Here is an 18,776-nt window from a genome sequence, read left to right as displayed (position 1 = left end):
AAATTCCCAAAACTTCCATGGTACCAAGGATCTGCTCCAACGCCGTGACCGTGGAATATATGAGCGCACGAGGGCCTTATACTATTAGGCCGCGACTCCCACCGTGTAGTCGGTTGGATAGGGTGTGGCCTTACTCCGATGTAAGAGGGCATTGCTAGGCCGAGTCGACCGGCTCGTGAATGGGTCCGCTACCGTCAGCCTTGCTGGTGATTGTTGTCCATAAAGTGTAGTGAGGTCTCTTACGCTCGTTTGGCTGTGCGGGTCTGGAGAGCATTCAGCAGTGTAACAGACCCCGGTGATTTCCTTATTATTGGAAATATACTTGACATATGGTTTGGTTATGAGCACTAGCATTACCTGCATCGCATTAGTATTGGTTATGTAAGCCCCTTCATGCATTGCCTTGGTATGGCGTTCAGTACTCATTGCATCATATTCATGATAAGCCTTGGTAAGGCTAGTGATATTCTCATTGAGCATGTCTCCTTCCTGTATCTCCTATTATTCTTCTGTGCACTATTATCACACACTTACACCACCCTCTAAGCTTCTATAAGCTTATGCACGATTGATGCGTGCAGGAGATCCTAGGCAGGTGTTGCAGTGGCAGAGTTTGGATTAGAGCTGAGCTTGAGGACCCAGTATTGCATCCTTCCTTTCTTTCTTCTATTATCTTATGTATGTCCTTTTGGACCTCATGTAAACTTGTAAAAGTTCAAATTCTTAGTGGATTTTGTGATAAGTGCCTTTTTTATTCTCAGATTTACTTGTTGTGATCTTGGGTATGCTCGTATTGGAAATGGTTATATTGTTATGGAAATCCTCCTTGTAGGATCCCAGGATCGGAACCTGCTTCAGGAGCCGAGAATGGGGTACTACGGAGGCTGTTGCGGCCAGAACCGGCCATCTAGTTCCTTGTGAATCCGGTTACCGAGTCTGGGGCGTGACAACATATCAAGAAGTAAAAGATCAAGAATTATCCTAGCACACAAAAAGAGTAGAAAGAGTTAATACATGTCCAGAATAAAATAAAAAGCTAGTCAGATCCAGATGATGGAGCAGGAATAGATAGATCTATCTGAAGTAGTCTCTTGTTAATGCGCTTAAGGTATTTGCATATGTATTTGAATTGATTTTCTTGTGACACATGCAGACCATCTACCTTTTCCTCAAGGGAACACATTCGCTCATCAAAGTCAAATGACTGAAAATCTTGATCCATCACAGAATTTGACTCAATCTCATCAAACAAGTCATCCATATTAACATCATCAAGAGGCAAAGCATCTTCCTCTCTAATTGCTTCAGCAGCTCCTCCGGTACCCCCATTAACTTGGCCAGGAGCCAACCTCAGATTCATCTTATTAATATTTGAATTATTAAAGAGAAGATGGTTAATAGGAGCTTCTCCAATAGGCATAGGCACAAGACTTTGGTGGTTAAAACAATCATAAGATAAGCAAATGGAATATCACTATGAACTGGATGGAGACGAAATTGAATGATAATGTAACAAATAAGAGATAGAAGACATACAAGAACACCAATAACAATAGAGTGAATGATGCGAGCCATGAAAGAAGTAAGCACAGTCTTGTTACCAGACCTTGGATACACATTTGAGATAAAAATACGATAAAGAATCCTATATCTGGGTAGCATATGTTTGGAATTGAGCACATTTCTAGAGTTCCAATTAGCATCCATGTTGCATAACACTCTAGTTAGCATTCATTTTTTAGATTCAGAACGTCTTGCCACTAAAGTAGAAATAGGAATTCCGTCATCATTAACTGGAATATCCATCAATCCAGATATTAAGTGACGGTCTACATCAATAGGACCTTCTTTAGTTGAAATAATAAAAGTTAAATTCTCAGCAGAAAAGTCACTTATGCAAGCAAACATGGCCTACACAATGGAACGATATGCAGGACTACCTCAATTTAATATGTTAGCCCATCCTACAGTTTGAAGGAGGGGAACAATGCCGAACGGTTCCAAATGATTTGAGTTGACAGTCCGCTCAACAATCATGTTACGGAGACGTATATCCCGCACATATTCGGGATCTTCTTCGGGTGAACGAAGATGACGCATCGTGATTGAAGCGAAATGGGAAGAAGAGGGGTCACGAGAGGCTCTCTTCTTATTTCTACCTTCCATAACATAAGGAATACAAGAAATACAAGTAATGTAAGAAAGGAAAGATGGGTTTCAAGGAAATTAGATTTTTATCAAGAAAATCCAATAAACCACCACAAACCTTGAAATAAACAACAAAATCAAGGAAATAAAAGCGCAGAAAACCTAAATATACAAGGAAAATTAAAAAGATGCACTAACCATGAAGGAATTGAAGGTGGGTTCGACTGGTCATGATAGGGCTGGTTGGAGAAGATGAAACAAATGAAGAAAAAGTGCTTTTAATACAATAAAAAGCGCCAAACCTGAGTGGCTCGACTGGTCAAGTACATACTCTACCGGTCGTACCACGACTGGTCAAGTGTGTACTCGACTAGGCGTGCACCTCATAAAATTTGTATTTTTCCATATTTTTGAAATTAAAAAAATATATATAAATAAATAAAACTAAAACATGCAATATAATACAAATAAACACAAGAAATTTAGATCATATTGCACATACCCCTATCCAATTTTAATTTAGCAAACCTGTTTCTGTCAAGCGGTTTTGTAAAAATGTCTGCAAGTTGATTTTCAGTTTGAATATAATTTAAAGAAATAATCTTATCTTCTACTAATTCACGAATATAATGATATCTAATGTCAATATACTTAGTTCTTGAGTACTGAATTGGATTTTTAGAAATGTTAATTACGCTATAATTGTCACAATACAACACCATAGAATCTTGCGCAAATTCGTAATTATTTAACATCCTCTTCATCCACATAAGTTGGGCGCATACATTACCAGTTGCAATATACTCAGCCTCAGTTGTGGAAAGTGATACGGAACTCTGTTTTTTACTATGCCATGAAACTAAATAGTTCCCGACATAAAAACATCCACCGCTGGTAGACTTGTGGTCATCAATATTACCAGCCCAATCAATGTCCGAATAACCAGCTAATTTACATTAGTATTATAAGGATACCAAAGGCCGAGTTTGACTGAACTTGTGACATATCTCAAAATACGTTTTACAGCAATCAGGTGGGACTCTTTAGGGTCTGATTGATATCTAGCACAGATTCCTACGCTGAATGCAATATCAGGTCGGCTCGCAGTTAAATATAATAAACTACCTATCATGCTACAATACAACTTAGGATCTACACTTTTATCTGTCGAATCCTTAAAGAGTTTAAGTGTCGAACTCATAGGAGTATCAAAATTTTTACTGCTCTCAAAGCCAAACTTTTTAACTAAATTTAGAGCGTATTGGTTTGAGAGATAAAGAACTCATCAGGAAGTTATTTTACTTGCAAATTAACCTAAGAAATAGTTTAGTTCTCCAACCATGCTTATTTCAAATTTAGATTTCATTAAATATGTAAACTCAACAGTTATGTTAGAACAGGTAGATCTATAGATAATGTCATCAACATACATCTATACTATCAGTATGCGATCATTGTGTTTTTTTATAAAAAGTGTCTTATCAACACTCTCCATTATAAAGTTATGACTTAGTAAAAACTTAGTCAATTTTTCACACCATGCTCTGGGAGCTTATTTTAATCCATAGAGTGCCTTTTTCAGGCAATAAACATGATCAGTATGTTTAGGGTCTTCAAAACCCTTAGGCTGTTCAAAATATACTTCCTCATGCATATCATCGTTTAAGAAAGCACTCTTAACATCCATTTGATAAATTTTAAATTTTTTGTAATAATCAATGGATATAAACATTTTGATAGATTCAAGATGAGCTACTGGGGTAAAATTTTCATCATAATCGATGCCTTCTATCTAAGTGTACCCTTGTACAACCAGTCTAGCCTTGTTTCTTATAATATTACCAAGTTCATCAAACTTATTTTTAAAGATCCATTTAGTTCCAATAATGTGTTTATTATTAGGTCTAGGAACTAAGTATCATACATCATTCCTTACGAATTGATTAAGTTCTTCTTACATTGCTACTATCCGGTTTTCATCAGCAAGCACTTCTTTTACGTTAGTCAGTTCAATCTGGGATGTGAAGCACACATAATTACAAATGTTTTCTAATTGTCTACGAGTGCGTACACCAGTGAGATGATTCCCAAGAATTTGATTAGTTAGATGGTCTTTAACTGACCGTTCAGTGTCATTTTGACTAGACAAAGAGTCTGGTTTATCAAATAAAGAGATTTCATCATCTTCTGAACTTAAGACAGGTGTATTCAAGTGATCATCTATAACCACATTAATGGACTCCAGAATTACACCGATCCTCTTATTGAGAACTCAATATGCTCGACTATTTAGCACATATCCTAGGAAAATACCCTCGTCACTTTTAATGTCGAATTTTTTCGGTCACGCAAAATGTAGCACTTGCTGCAAAAAATTTGAAAGTATTTGATAGTAGGCTTCTTATTGAACCATAGTTCATATGCAGTCTTATTATTAGATTTTCTAGTATAAACACAGTTAATGATATAACACGCCGTGTTCACTACTGCAGCCCAAAGATTTTTAGGAAGTTTCATACTATTTGACATCACATTGGTCATTTCTTGAAGTACCCGATTTTTTCTTTCAACTACCCCATTCTGTTAAGGTGTCTTGGGTGTAGAATACTTATGCGATATTTCATGATCGCTATAGAACTTCTCAAAACTGCTATTATCAAATTCAAAACCATGATCACTATGGATTTTAGAGACGTGATTCATTCTTAGTTTGGAAACGCTTGAATACCATTTTCACTTCATCGAGAGTTTCTGATTTCTCTCTCATGAAAACTACCCATGTATACCTGGTAAAATATCTACAATTATCAAAATATATTTCTTACTGCCTCAACTCTCTGTTCTAGTTGGTCCAATGAGATCTATGTGGAGGAGTTCAAGGGGTTTGGATGTGGCGTTGGAGTTCACTTTATTGTGAGCACTCCTAGTTTGTTTTCCAATCTAACATTTGCCACAAATTTTATCCATTTTCTTTAACTTGGGTAGACTTCTTATTACTTCACCTTTGCTCAGTTTATAAAGATTACGGTAGTGTGCATGTCCTAGGCATTTATGCCATAGTTCGGTCTCATCGGTTTGGACCATCTAACACGATAACTTAGACGAGCTTGAATCACTGACTAGATACTAGTTCTAAAATGTTCTGTAACTAGTTAATATCACAGAACCATTCTCATTAGAAATCTTACACCCTTGGCTGGTGAATTTGACGCTATGTTTATTATCACAAATTTGAGAAATGCTTAAGGCCCTCTACAAACAACACATTCTCAGATGGAGGAAGATTAAAGAGTTGAACCGTACCTTTGCCAATAATCTTACAGTTGCTACGATCACGAAATGTGACTGAGCCATCAGTTATAACTTTAAGATTGGTAAACAAATATTTATCACCTGTCATGTGTCTAGAACAACCACTATATAGGTACCACTTTGATTAACTCGAAGCCTTAAAAGCTGTGTGGGCAACCAGACAAGTAACCTTAGGAACCCATTTCATTATAGTTTTGGGTTTTGGAGTATAGTTGGTTTTTCTGTGCTTGTAGTTGTTGTATATTCTACCATTCGAGTTAGATTTTAGAAGCTCCTTTAGTAAATCAACAATTTTCTCAGTTAAGGGGTTCTGATTTCTATAATTAATATGGTTGCTTTTAGGTTTTATAGCCTGAACAGTTTTAGGATATTTGAAACTATTTTAATTCAGACTATTCCCTTTTGAGTTAGAGGACTCCCCATTAACAAACTTAGGTGGAGTGGACTTATCATAGCCCAGACCAGATCTATCTCCACATTTCCTTGATCCGGTTAACAATTTTTCTAGTTTAAGATCACCCTGGGCATACCTCCAGGTGTCCTTCATACTCAAGAGAGAAGAGACTTCTAGTTTTAGTTTTTCATTTTCTGATTTAAGGTTTTTAAGTTGCAATGTTTTGAAATCTAAATCACACTTAGTTTTTTCAAAACAATTAGAAAAATGGGATTTTTCTAAAACTAGGTTATCAAAATCTTCTTTTAACTTTAAAAACTTTTCTTTTTGAAGTTTTAGTTTTACACTTATCTTGCAACTTTCCCTGTATTGGGTATCATAGGCATCTTGTAAATCCTCATCATTTTCAAGATTACTTCTCAGATTTTCACCACTAATTGAATCACAACTGTCTGAGTAAGTCACTTTGGCTAGAGTCATTAAGGCTTTGACCTCATTAGCAGACTCAGGTTCAGAATTTTCTAACTCAGAAGAGGCTTCAGAGCAAGAGGATTCATCCCATGTAGTCAACATGCCTTTCTTTTTAGATTTGTTCCTCTTTGGACATTTGTTTGCAAGATGCCCGAATTCATGACAGTTGAAACATTAGCTGTCTTTAATAGATTTCTAAGTTTTAGATCTAGTACTTTTCTTTTCAGAAGGATTTTGAAAATCTACTCTCTTTTTACTTTTAAAATTTTTATAAAACTTCTTTGCTACTAATGCCATATCATCTTTAAAATTTTCACAATCAGAATTTTCAACATTAACATAAGAAATATTTTTAAAAGACTTAAGGGCGATGGATTTACCTTTAGGAGCTTTAAAGTTTAACTCGTAGGTTTGTAAAGAACCAACAAGTTCTTTAACATGCATATTATCCGTATCACAAAGTTTCTGAATGGCAGTGTCCTTAGAATTGAACCTATCAGGTAATAAGCGCAATATCTTTACATAAACTTTGCTTTCTAAGATACTATCACGAAGATTGCACATAGAGTTGACCATGTCATTCACTTTAATATAAAAGTCCATGAAAGTTTCACTTTCTTCCATATGTATCTACTTAAACCAAGTGGTGAGGATTTGAAGTTTGGATTTCTTGACTATAGTCTTACCCTCGTGTGTCATTTCTAAGATATCTCAGGCTTGCTTTGCAGTATCATAAGATATAATTCTTTTGAATTCATCTGGTGATAATGCGCAAGTGATTGCATTTAATGCCTTTGCATTAGCACTACTCTCATTTTTCTGAAGTGTGGTTCAAGAAAAATAAGGTGTAACTTTCATAGTTTTTGATCCATCAGTGTCAGTTACTTTAGTGGTAGGAGGGGTCCATCTAGTCACTGTTGCTTACTATACGCTCTTATCTATGGATCTTAAAAAAATCCTCATTCTGGCTTTCCAATAGGCATAATTAGAGCCATCAAAAGGTGGAGGCCTAGTGATTGAGAGGTTATCAAAATTTGACATCTTATAAGCTCAGATTGGTTAGCCTAGGAAATGAATCTAAATAAAAAGAGCTATTAGGCTCTGATATCACTTGAAAAGGCCGAGTTAAACATCCTAAAGGGGGGGAGGGGGGTGAATAGGACTATGCCAAATTAAAAATAAATGCGGAATTGAAAGTAAGATAACACAATCAAATAATAAAGAAACACAAGTAAATAGCAACCTCAAATGTACTAGTCTTGAGAGGTTGATACAAACTTGGTTCTAAAGACAACCTAACACCAAAAACCAAAGGATTATGGCAGGACAACTTTACTAGAACATTTCTAAATATAAAAAACTCAAACTAATAAAGAGGCAAAGGAAATAAACTAAGTTATTACAATATTTCCACAAGTGCATAAAATAAATTACACCATTCACCACAAATGCTTAAAGAAAAGTACAACATTCACACACATAAGCACATTCAATCATCCGCCACAACTCCAGGAATTATAATGGTTTGTTTGTGTGTACACCAACTGGTAGAAAATAGCCACACAACTACTCTACTCCTAATATCCACTCCCTCAAGATATTATCGTTCACTATGAAAAAGGTTTTCCAAGGTTCAACTTAAAACCTTCACAATTGTGTCTTTAGTTGGGCTTACACAATAACAAAAACCCTACACTCTGAGATTTTCTGGATTACTTTATATATATATATATATCAATTTCTTGAGCCTCAACTTCACCTAATCTTATGCTATTTTCATGTGCTCAAGTTTTTGATATGTTTGTTTATTTATATGTTAGAAAGATGATCTTAGAACTGTGATGTCCTATCTACAAAGCAACCTAAAATTTTCATGCATAGGTCTTTAGGGACGATTTATGGGTTCTGTCACAAGGTAGTTAATCACACAATCCTAGAATTGATAATTTCTTGATTGTTGAATTCTAGTATCTTGATCTATTAGCTGTAATTTCACAGCCATTTGTGTTAATTTATTTCTACTTGTAAAAATCTACATTTTCATCTCTCTCTCTCTCTCTCTCTCTCTCTCTCTCTCTCTCTCTCTCTCTCTCTCTCATGTACACACTAATTATCTTATGTTCTTGACATTAAGAACTATTTATTTCAATTTTGACCCTTCTTTCAGACATTCAAATGGGAATAAGTCTACCATGGATTTGTAATTTATTCAAAAACGTCTTACATCTTTGGTTGCATTTTTCTCATCTTAAAAATGGCTACAGGGTTGAAGGATCATAACACATCATCCCATACGTATGCCTCTTGTCTAACTGCAGCTATCTACAGGGAAGGTTCCTGTACATATAACCCGCTCGAGTATTTCTCCATTTGTTTTCTTCTGTAGCCATTTGTAGTTTAGTGTATGGGGTTCCAAAGATGTATGTTCCAAGACCATGAATACATTCATCTCTCCTTCAATGATTGTGCTTTTGTAATGGATACCATAAAATGGGTAGATGCAATATTTTCACTGTATTATGGATCTCACATGGTAAAGCTATTTTCCATAATACATTCTTTTTGCTATTTTGTTTTGCAGGTTTTAGGCAAGGGTGAATGGGAGCTAGATCGATGGATTTTTATTGTTTTTTTTTTTAAATGAAACTATTCAATTTATTATTGTAAATATTATTTTAATATGGGACCAATAGTAACACATGGCTAATCCAATGTGTTGCTTATTCTCATCACTACCGCACTGGGGCCTATACTGGTGATAGAAGATCAGGTGGATCGGGGACATTCACCGTAATATGAGCTGGTGTGAATGTTATTTACTCATTGCGATGCCTCACTAAGCCTTTGTTCTTTGGCTTTTTAAATAATAAGGGTATTGCCATTGACTACACGTAACGAAAATGAAAGTTAGAGAGGCTACTTGCAAAAAAAAAATCTAGAAAGACAAATGGCCCTTTTGCCAATTGAAGGGCTAGTTGTATATAATATAGATATTGACAGTTTATAATGCATGCATGATTAGTGGACTGCCATGATCTTTTAGAAAGTGCCAACCAATGAATGACCCAATGTAAAATGCCCATGTTTCATAGAGAGAGTTAGACTGTCCATCTGATTACCAATATTATAGATGGCTAGGTTCAAATAGGCATGGATTAAATGATTCTAGCCTTCCAGTGCTGAAAATGAAAATGGTTAATTTACCTATAGGCCGGCGTCCAGCACAACCGCTGGTAAAGGTTGCTGGCCGCCAGTAAAACCTTTACCGACTCACCTTTACCGGCATTTGTCTGAACGTTGGTAAAGGCTTTGCCGGCGGTTTTCTGGGCCTTTACAAACTGCCAATAAAGGCCGGTTTTCTTGTGGTGACATATCACCCGTTGGATGAATGGGTCAGCCTCATTATTGAGCTAGATCATCCATGTGATGAGGGACTGGGATCTTGCATTGCCGCACACAGCACCCACCTCCGTACTATTTTCTACTGGAAAAGCTCTGTGGGACCAACCATAGTGTATGTGTTTTATCCATGTGGTACATCCATTTTTTTCATCTCATATTAGGACATAAGCGCAGAAGTGAGGTAGATCCAAATCTCAGGTGGACCACACCCGCACACAGCACCCACGTCTGTACTGTTTGCTACTGGAAAAGTTCTGTGGGACCCACCATGATGTATGTGCTTTATCCATGCAGTACATCCATTTTTTCAACTCATTTTAGGACATGAGCCGAAAAGTGAGGTAGATCCAAATCGCAGGTGGACCACACCATAGGAAGCAGTGGTGATTGAACGCCCAACACCATTAAAAACCTCCTCGGAGCTACAAAAGTTTTAGATAAAGCTGATATTTGTGTTTTCTCTTTATAAAGTCTCGGTGGCCTTATCAACACATTGACTCACAAACAAACATTACATGGGACCTGCGAAGTTTCTAAATGGTGGGCATTCATTCATCACTGTTTCTTGTGGCGTGGGTCACTTAGCATTCGGCACTGCTTCTTTTGGTGCATTAATCCCTAAAAGGATCTAATTTTAAAAAAAAAATAAAAATAAAAAATGAATGGACAGCATGGATAAAACAAATAAATCATGATGGGCCCACAGAGCTTTTCAGTAGCACAAGGTAGGGACATGGTTGTTGTATGCTACACTACGCAATCCGAGTCCAGAGGCCCAACTGATGAATGGTTCAGACCTCTCTCACATGTCTCCCATTATTTAGAGGAGCTAAAAACAAATGGACACTCTCTCTAATCCCTGTGGCAATCAGATTCTATTTTACATCCACAACTTTTCTGAATGCAAACACACCGAAATTTCAAAGGCTAGGAGCTTCAAACACCAATTGTAGTGATGCTATTTGTTTTACATTCTACATAAAGGAAGCAGATCCAATACGAATGGCCGCTTCATACCTGTCTTGCTAACGGGACAACCTCTGCAAGAGGGGTTGGCAGAGGCGGCGTTCGGCAAACAGGGCATGTTGGGTGCAGCAGCAGCCAGGCGTCCACGCACTTAACATGGAAAAGGTGCCTGCAGTCAGGCAGTAGCCGCAGCATGTCCGTATCCTTGTAATCCGCGAGGCAGATGGGGCAGCAAGATGAGTTGGTGTTCTTGTTCTGGATCTTGACGTGCGAGTAAAGTAACATGGGGTAGCTCAAGAGGGTAGCTTCATCGAGGCCCACTTTATTGTCAGCTACGGGCGTTTGATGTTGAGTGGGCCCGTGGAGCTCTCGAGAGTGGTAGATTGGGGATGAGGAGGGCCGGGTACAGATGTAGGTAGCAACGGTGATGGTGGTGATGAGGAGAAAAAGAATGCCAATGGTGAGGCCGATGCCGTAGCTTAACCCGCTCCTGCTCATCATGTCAGTGTTCATCAATCCATCAGAGGTGTAGGTGCTGTTCATCTTCGTATGTGTGTCATGAGCTATGGACGGCTATTCGATAATGGGATGGGTAATGGAGGGATTGGATGATGATTTGAGCAGCCATTGATGGATAGTGGGTGTTATATGAAGAAGGTAGGTTTTGGCGTAGTCAAAAGGATTTTGAATATCAATGGTGAATGAGCAATATAAGGAACACGTTTTATTTTTTTTCAAAAAAAAAAAACCACCATTCTTACTTGGGACACAAGCATGAGGAGGAGGGGAGCTCTGTACCCTACACATGATAAAAAGGAGCCTGTTTGCCAGATCAAATACGTTCATCTGGCGATTCCCACTGAGCAGATCTGTCTTGAAAGTGAAACTGAAACGGTCACCACCAGGTGCGGCACACGTGTAAATGGTCAAGAAAAATTGACCAATGTTCAAATTCTATCCATACATGTGGCCCACCTCTTGATCAGATCCGCCCCAACTTTGAGACATGGTATTTATAAAGTGAGAATTGCCTAATGTACGGTTCCAATTATCCATGCATGTTCCTCATCTCGACGTAGTGCACTGGGCATTTCTTATTGGATGTACACGGTGCAAGTTTCCTGTGGGACTTTTAGAGTCAACTATCTTTTTTTTTTTTTTTAGTTATGTCATCTCCTGGATTCGTTCATGGATCATAAGATCATGCTCATAATCAAATGTGCAGGCGTTTGACGTGCCAGATTCCATTATACTATCTGTCCAACGATATTCTGGTTGGAGGTTTTAAACCCATGATCGCTGACCTATAACATGCCACGAAGGATCAAATACAAAAGACGCAAATGTTGAGATTTTCCAATTTTAGAAAAATTCAGGAGGTTCTCCATCAACGATGAGGACAATCAGATTGACGGTGTAGATCATCAGACCATGGGCATAAATGTACAGAAGTCTGTCCATCTGTTACCTGTCCGGTCGTGGATGAACAGAACCCTATACTCCCTGAATTCCTGTTCTCAATTGCTTATCTCATTCTCGTATGCAAATGCACCTTTCCGTGAAGAAGTGCTATTTGCAGGTTAGGTGAGCGCATCTGCACGCGCGCGACAACCCATATATGCAACGTCTGGGACGTCAGTCAATTTGTCTTTAGATTTTCATGCATGCATGTCTGTTAGCGTTTTTTCTGTGAAGCATTTTCTTCTCATTCAAGGTTTGGGCCAAGGAGCGTCCCCGACAGATCTCAGCCATCCAATCTATCCTTTTTGGATGTTGAATTTGGACAATTGACTTTAATTTCTTGCGGAGCCATCTGTGCTGATGCCACGGATGGCGTCACTAGGATCGTTGAATGGGAGAATTTGGGGACCATCATATCAATAGCATGGATAGCTAAACCAAAGTTCCATGGCATCAGCGCATCCCTCAATTCATACGTAACGATCTTCGAGCGTTCACACTATTACAAGATTCTGACCATTCATCAGGTTCAGGCCAACATTAACCCTTTTATTTGTTTATTTATTGTTCACCCGGCCCTTTGAATTATACAACAAGGGCGAAGGCGGATTGTGTACTGATCAAACTCTGTAGGCCCACAGTGATGTGCGTCTTATCCACGCCGACCATCAATTTTGCAGGTGAGTTTAGGGCATGCATGAGACCATTGGCAGCAAATGAAAGCAAGTTTCTCTTTAGTTTTGGCTGAGCTTCAATAAAAATATCTTGGGAGGACTTGAAAACCGTTAAAAAATAATACTAATAATTAAAAAAAATCAAAGAATACACTTGGGACAATTGCAGAAATACCTAATGGACCAGATCGATAAATCAAGGGCTTCACTGATCCAATCTTGATCAAACTACCTTGGTCCTCTAAGTGGTGGATGTTGTCAGACAGAATGTCTTAAATCTGATGGGCGTTGCTTGACCAGTCAAGTGGCTGGCTCGACCGGTTGAGGCTCGCTCGACTCGAAGTCCAGCAACTGTATTATTTGTTATTCCACGCTGCTTGACCAGTCGAGAGATTTGCTAGGCCCTCCTTTGACTAGTCGAGGGTTACGCAGATTATGCGCGAATTTTGCGCGGACTGCATAAATTTGAGGTGGTTTCAATGATGTGTGAAATGGGAGTTTCCTAAACTATAAATAGGGGTCCCTAGGGCTATTCTAGGGCATGTTAAGGCTTCCTAAAGGGTTTCTAAGGGTTCCTAAAAGGGTTTTTAGGGTTTCTAAAGGGTGTAGCGAAGGTGAAATTCGAGGTTATTCGAATCGGGTAAGTCCTCTCTCTTTCTAATTTCTATTTCATAGTGGATTTCTGTTGCTTTGTGCCGTGGTTTTTTCCTAAAAGGATTTTTCACGTTAAATCTGTGTGTTCTCTTGTGATTGCTTGGTGTCATTGGATTGCTATCCTAGATCTAGATCTGTATGATTCCGCAACACAAATCCCAACAGTGGAAACATATATTACTCTAGATAAAAACACTTCCAAAATAATACAGAGGGCCGCCCAAAGCCCAGTTAGATTGGAAGTAAAGAATCTTTAACCCAACCCAAGGGTAGCCAACAATCCAAATCAGTGAGTTCATAGCTACTTGAAAGAAAATTACAACTAACGGGCCTAGTTATAAAAATCGACCATAAACAGCCTCAATCAAGACAAATTTCTTGACTCTATTAATAGCAAAACCCAAGAAGATTTAATTGACCGGATTCCCAGCAGCCACCGGACATAATTATTGGAACTGATTGACCAAAATCAAACCCAATGCAACATCACGGGCATACATCCCAGCTCCAAAAACCTGGGAAATCAATCTAAGTAATAATATTTAGAACAATTCAGACTTTTTGCCATAAGTCAACTTGTCACTAAAAACCCAAAACTCATTGCAAAAACCTTTTAGCGGCGAGTATTGCTCGTCGCCAATTTTATTATAAATAAAGACGTTTTACGAGGTCCACTTGTTACTAAAAAAATCCCAACCTCATCGCAAAAGCTTTTTTACAACTAATGTTGCTCATCGGCAATTTTATCACAAAATAGGAATCATAAATTCTATTTAGCAATGAAAACATCAACTCATTACCAATAAGTTAATTATTTGTGACGACCTAATAACTTGTTGCAAAATATAACTAATTAGCGATGATTTGACACACCACCATTATATAATATATAACATCGCTAAACATAAAACTCGTCGCTAATAAAGCTTTTTGTGACAAATCCACTCATCGTTAAAAATCTCAAACACGTCGCTAAAGACTTGTTGCAATGAGTGTTACTCGCCAATGAATTAATTATTTGCAATGACTTAATAACTTATCACAAAATATAGCTAATTAGCAATGAGTTTACACATTGCCATTATATAACATAAAATGCCGCTAACCATGAAACTCATTACTAATAAAGACTTTTTACGACAAATCCACTCATCGATAAAAATCTCAAACCCATTGCCAAAGACTTGTTACAATGAGTGTTGCTCGTCACAGATTATATTTATTTATTTATTAACAACAGATAAAAGTTGTCGCTAATAAAAATGGTTTTTTCTATTTTTTATGTTTTTTTTTCTTTTGTTTAAACCAATTAGTCCAACAAGATAACATGCATCGATCAATATTTATCATCATCCATTGAAATATAAAAATAATTTAATTAAATTAATACCAAATTTACAATTATCCTGAACACAAACATATATACAAATGTCCAAATTATCTAAAAAATCAACAATAATAAAAAGAAACGTGTGTCTTCGATAATGTGGCAGGGCTTGGGAAGATAGCACCAGTTTGTAGGGAAATCTACAAAATAATTGAAGTAAATTATGATTAGTGACTATTCCACATTACTTATATAAATTAAATGTGACATTCAGCTCTTTTTTTCTTCTTTTTTTCAAAAAAAAAAAAAAAAAAAAGCTTTTCCATTCAAGAAGAGAGCTATGCAAAAGGTACTTCGGGCGGGCCCTACAACAAAAAGGGGAAAGGCCCACCTATCATGAGAGATAAACAAATTATAAAAGAGAAGCACCGCTCCCTAAATAATCAACCAACTTCCCACAGATTACCCAGCCCCACATGATTAAGAAATAATAGGCCTCTTGTTATGTGAGGGAGGTTCGTCGAGGAATAAATAAGCAAAATGGGCTTGGCCATCACTACCCCTACGCACCAAGTCATCGGCTACCCCGTTCGCTTCTCTAGGACAGTGAATGATGGATATCTCTAAATAGGCCATAAGGCTCTTAATCTTAGCCCACCAGTAGAACATGTTCCATGATGGGGAGGATGTCCCATGTAACATTTAGCTAACCATTGAGGATGTAATTGGGGCAGCTGTGACATGAGGGCATACAACATCTCTTCCAACTGAGCCTGTCGTGTTTGCATATTATTTACCATCCATTGCATGACCTGTACCTCAGTCCTAAGCTCAGCCACCGTTGCCTCTACATTCATTGATTATCAAAGTAGAGTTGAAACTGATAAGTCCATCTCAAAAGAGGTAATTTAGACAACAAGCAATATTGATTGATATGAGCCTATTTCTACAATAAATATAGGCTGCAATATTATCTCCCAAAGTGAGAAACAAAATATAATAAAAGTTCACAGAAAATATACAAAAATAAAGGCCAACCAAGAGTTGGATTTCAAATCCTACTCTCCTCATAGGCGTGCAGGATCCAGTCCATCCATCAGGTGGATTCCACCTTGTACATGATGTGTCCTGAATACCAGCTAGGTTCTGTTAACAGTTGGGGAAATTTTGGCACGTCTGATGTGGACTGTTGGTCATTTTTTCTAGTCCATTTCCTCATGCATGTGTGATATACCTAATCATGCATGTGTGGCCTACCTGATGACCTAGCTTAATTTCTGGCTGTGGCACATATGTTAGGATCCACCAAGAGAATGCCAAGATATCCTCATAGCTGGAAAGAGCCACAATTTCCACATCAACATTTAAACAATAATAACAAAATTAAGAAATTGTACTTACAAAAGCATTTCTACGCAAGAAGTAAGGGACAACTGATATCTTACATTGAAAAATTCATTGAGGGGAATTTCCTTGTGAGCTTGTGATTTGAGAGCCGGTTTCATTAGAAACTCATTATGACCATTTGTACAAAAAAAAAAAAAAAAAAAAAAAAAAAAAATACATGAAGTGCCTTATGGATAGATGCCATTTAATTACAAATTTTACTACCAACAACTATCTTCTCATGAAATTTACGAATTCTAGTATTAGATCAAATGGATTTGCGAGTTTGTAAGAAGAGGATCAAGTAAATGAAAGGCCACATCTAATGATGAATGCAAGATATAGAGTCAAATAAAGATTCCTAATTGTATGCAGTTTTGACAACTAGAAAAAAAAATGACATAAAGGTATGACTATATATATATATTGTGTGTGTGTGTGTGTGTATTGTCCATTCAGATAATAATAATAAAAATAAATAAATAAAAAGCTATTCTTATGTTACACAACGTCCAAGGGAAACAACATAATAGATTTTCTAACTACTCACAACATTCTTTGGACTCACTACAATGAGAAAGTTGGACACAAGGATAAAAATAAAAAGAAACATAAACAAAGATGATATGCATGAATCTGAAAGGAAAACAAGCACTAGTTAATCAATGAAAGTCAAGAAATCAAATTAAAAGCTACACTTCAGAAAAGCTAGAAAGAACATGTATATAGTATGTGCAAGTTCGGCAACAGAGATAAGTTACCTCCTTACCATACACATTGCAAGCCATGTGATTAGAATTGTTCATCAAGTAGGCCATCGGGTAAATGGTATACTGACCAAAGTCATGGTGATTGGAAAACTTTGAGCAACCAATTGTTGTTCTTTCCCACTGATTAGGTGCTTCCAGTCTGATCATCTCGCTTTTGGGTATGGCCCACCCACATAGTAGCCCACAAAATCTCAAGTCCTGGGCACCGAACACAGATCTTGCTATAATGGCTGCATTGTAACTGTTTTTTTATTTTTATAACCATGTTCTATATTCTTCTATTCCTTTACCTGCTAGTTTTAGAAATAAACATAATTTTCAAGTCAATCCAGTTCTTACAACAGTTAACAGAAGTCCTACGCGGAGCCCGTGCTTTGAATTTTACACTGATTCTCTAAACATTAACCTAGTTGCGTATCAAGAAGAGTTAAAAAATGACGGTAATATTTTTAGGCCCATAACACGCAGCTTATATCCGAACATGACACTCAAAGTTGAAGATATATTTCCAAAGATGAACAAATCAAACACCCACCGTGTCCGGAAAGTAGGGTCTGTTATCCTGCTCTTGTTATAGAGATCCATAGCAGGGCTCTCAACGGCAGATATGTGAAATTTGGAAGAAAGTAGGTGGTCAGTCACACTTACCTGCATAGCTGCTATTGTCGAACAGTTGTTTGCATTGAGATAGCAGCACTTTTCTTTTTTTCTTTTTTTCTTTTTTTCTTTTTTTTTTATAAGGAAAGAAGAACTATATATATTCATATGGAAGGGTGCACAAAGGCTGTACATCGCTAAATTCGGGCAGGGCCAATGACAAAAGGGTGCCGGCCCACCTATCATGTTGGGAAATTTTGAAAAAGAAAATAGAAGATCGGATTAGGCCTCGCGCAGGTTGCCTAAACCTACTCTGTCAATGAACAAAAGACCTCTGATGGTGGATGGAAGGGACTCCAGAAATCGGAAGGTTAGGCCTGCTTGGCCATCACTTCCCAGACGTGCCAGAGCATCAGCAACAGCGTTGGCTTTGAGATAGCAGCGCTTGCTCTTGTATGACCACATTGGTGAGTTCAGCTGCCAAAGAACTCATCCCTTCTAACCGCCAATGTCATGGGATTTAGATTTTAGTATAAAGTAATAAGAGATGGTGAAAGAGGAAATGCACAATTCTCATTGCTTAATCAATCAATTTGCTCAGCCCAATAAACTGTACATGCATGGGCCACCTCTGGTACTGTTGCAAGTTGTTCATATGGTGAACCCCATCATAAATAAGAGTACCCCATAATTCACCCCCATTGGATTATCCTAACCATCTGATAGCCCCCATTCAATGTAGATCACTTGCTGCAGTTACAAGCTGTCCTTTGCAAGGCACTATTTCCCTGTTAGGATCATCTGATAGATAAGATATTGGGCCATGGCTGAGATGTGATGTGGCCCACCAGATGACTAGCTTAAGCTTACCCAATGTTAGTAGGGCTGTCAACAGGCTGGGCCTATTCAAAATTCTGCACTTCATAGGTCCAAGCCCAGCCCATTGACAACCCTAAATGTTAGATAGGTTACCCACTACATTTTGGTACAAACCAAAGATTCATACTTCATAGATGATGGATATATAGGTAAACCCTGTATGCCAAGTCCGTACCATTCCATTGGTTGACAATTTAGTTCCATTATCATGCATTCTTTAGAATAATTTTTTTATTTTTTTTTAATTTTTAATTTTTTCATTTTTCCTATTTCTAAAAGTGTATTTTTAACTTACTGAGGTGGTCGCCTTATATGGCCAAACTATTGTTATCTTA

General features: G+C 37.6%; 1 protein-coding gene across 1 annotated transcript; it reads right to left on the bottom strand.

Moving 5' to 3' along the window:
• Positions 1–10,655: 10,655 nt before the first annotated feature.
• On the bottom strand, positions 10,656–11,425 carry LOC131233155 (RING-H2 finger protein ATL70-like). The gene has a single exon (XM_058229767.1). It carries the CDS (start codon positions 11,234–11,236, stop codon positions 10,739–10,741), a length of 498 nt encoding a protein of 165 aa, XP_058085750.1. The 5' UTR covers positions 11,237–11,425; the 3' UTR covers positions 10,656–10,738.
• Between the last annotated feature and the right edge of the window lie 7,351 nt (positions 11,426–18,776).

This window comes from Magnolia sinica, chromosome 18, assembly GCF_029962835.1.
Source record: "Magnolia sinica isolate HGM2019 chromosome 18, MsV1, whole genome shotgun sequence".
Classification (NCBI taxonomy): domain Eukaryota; kingdom Viridiplantae; phylum Streptophyta; class Magnoliopsida; order Magnoliales; family Magnoliaceae; genus Magnolia; species Magnolia sinica.
Note: the sequence above shows the minus strand (reverse complement) of the source record. Positions and strands in the feature narration are given on the sequence as shown.

Excerpts from the sequence above, each read along its gene's own strand:
- LOC131233155 (XM_058229767.1), bottom strand. The coding sequence starts at position 11,236 with ATGAACAGCACCTACACCTCTGATGGATTGATGAACACTGACATGATG.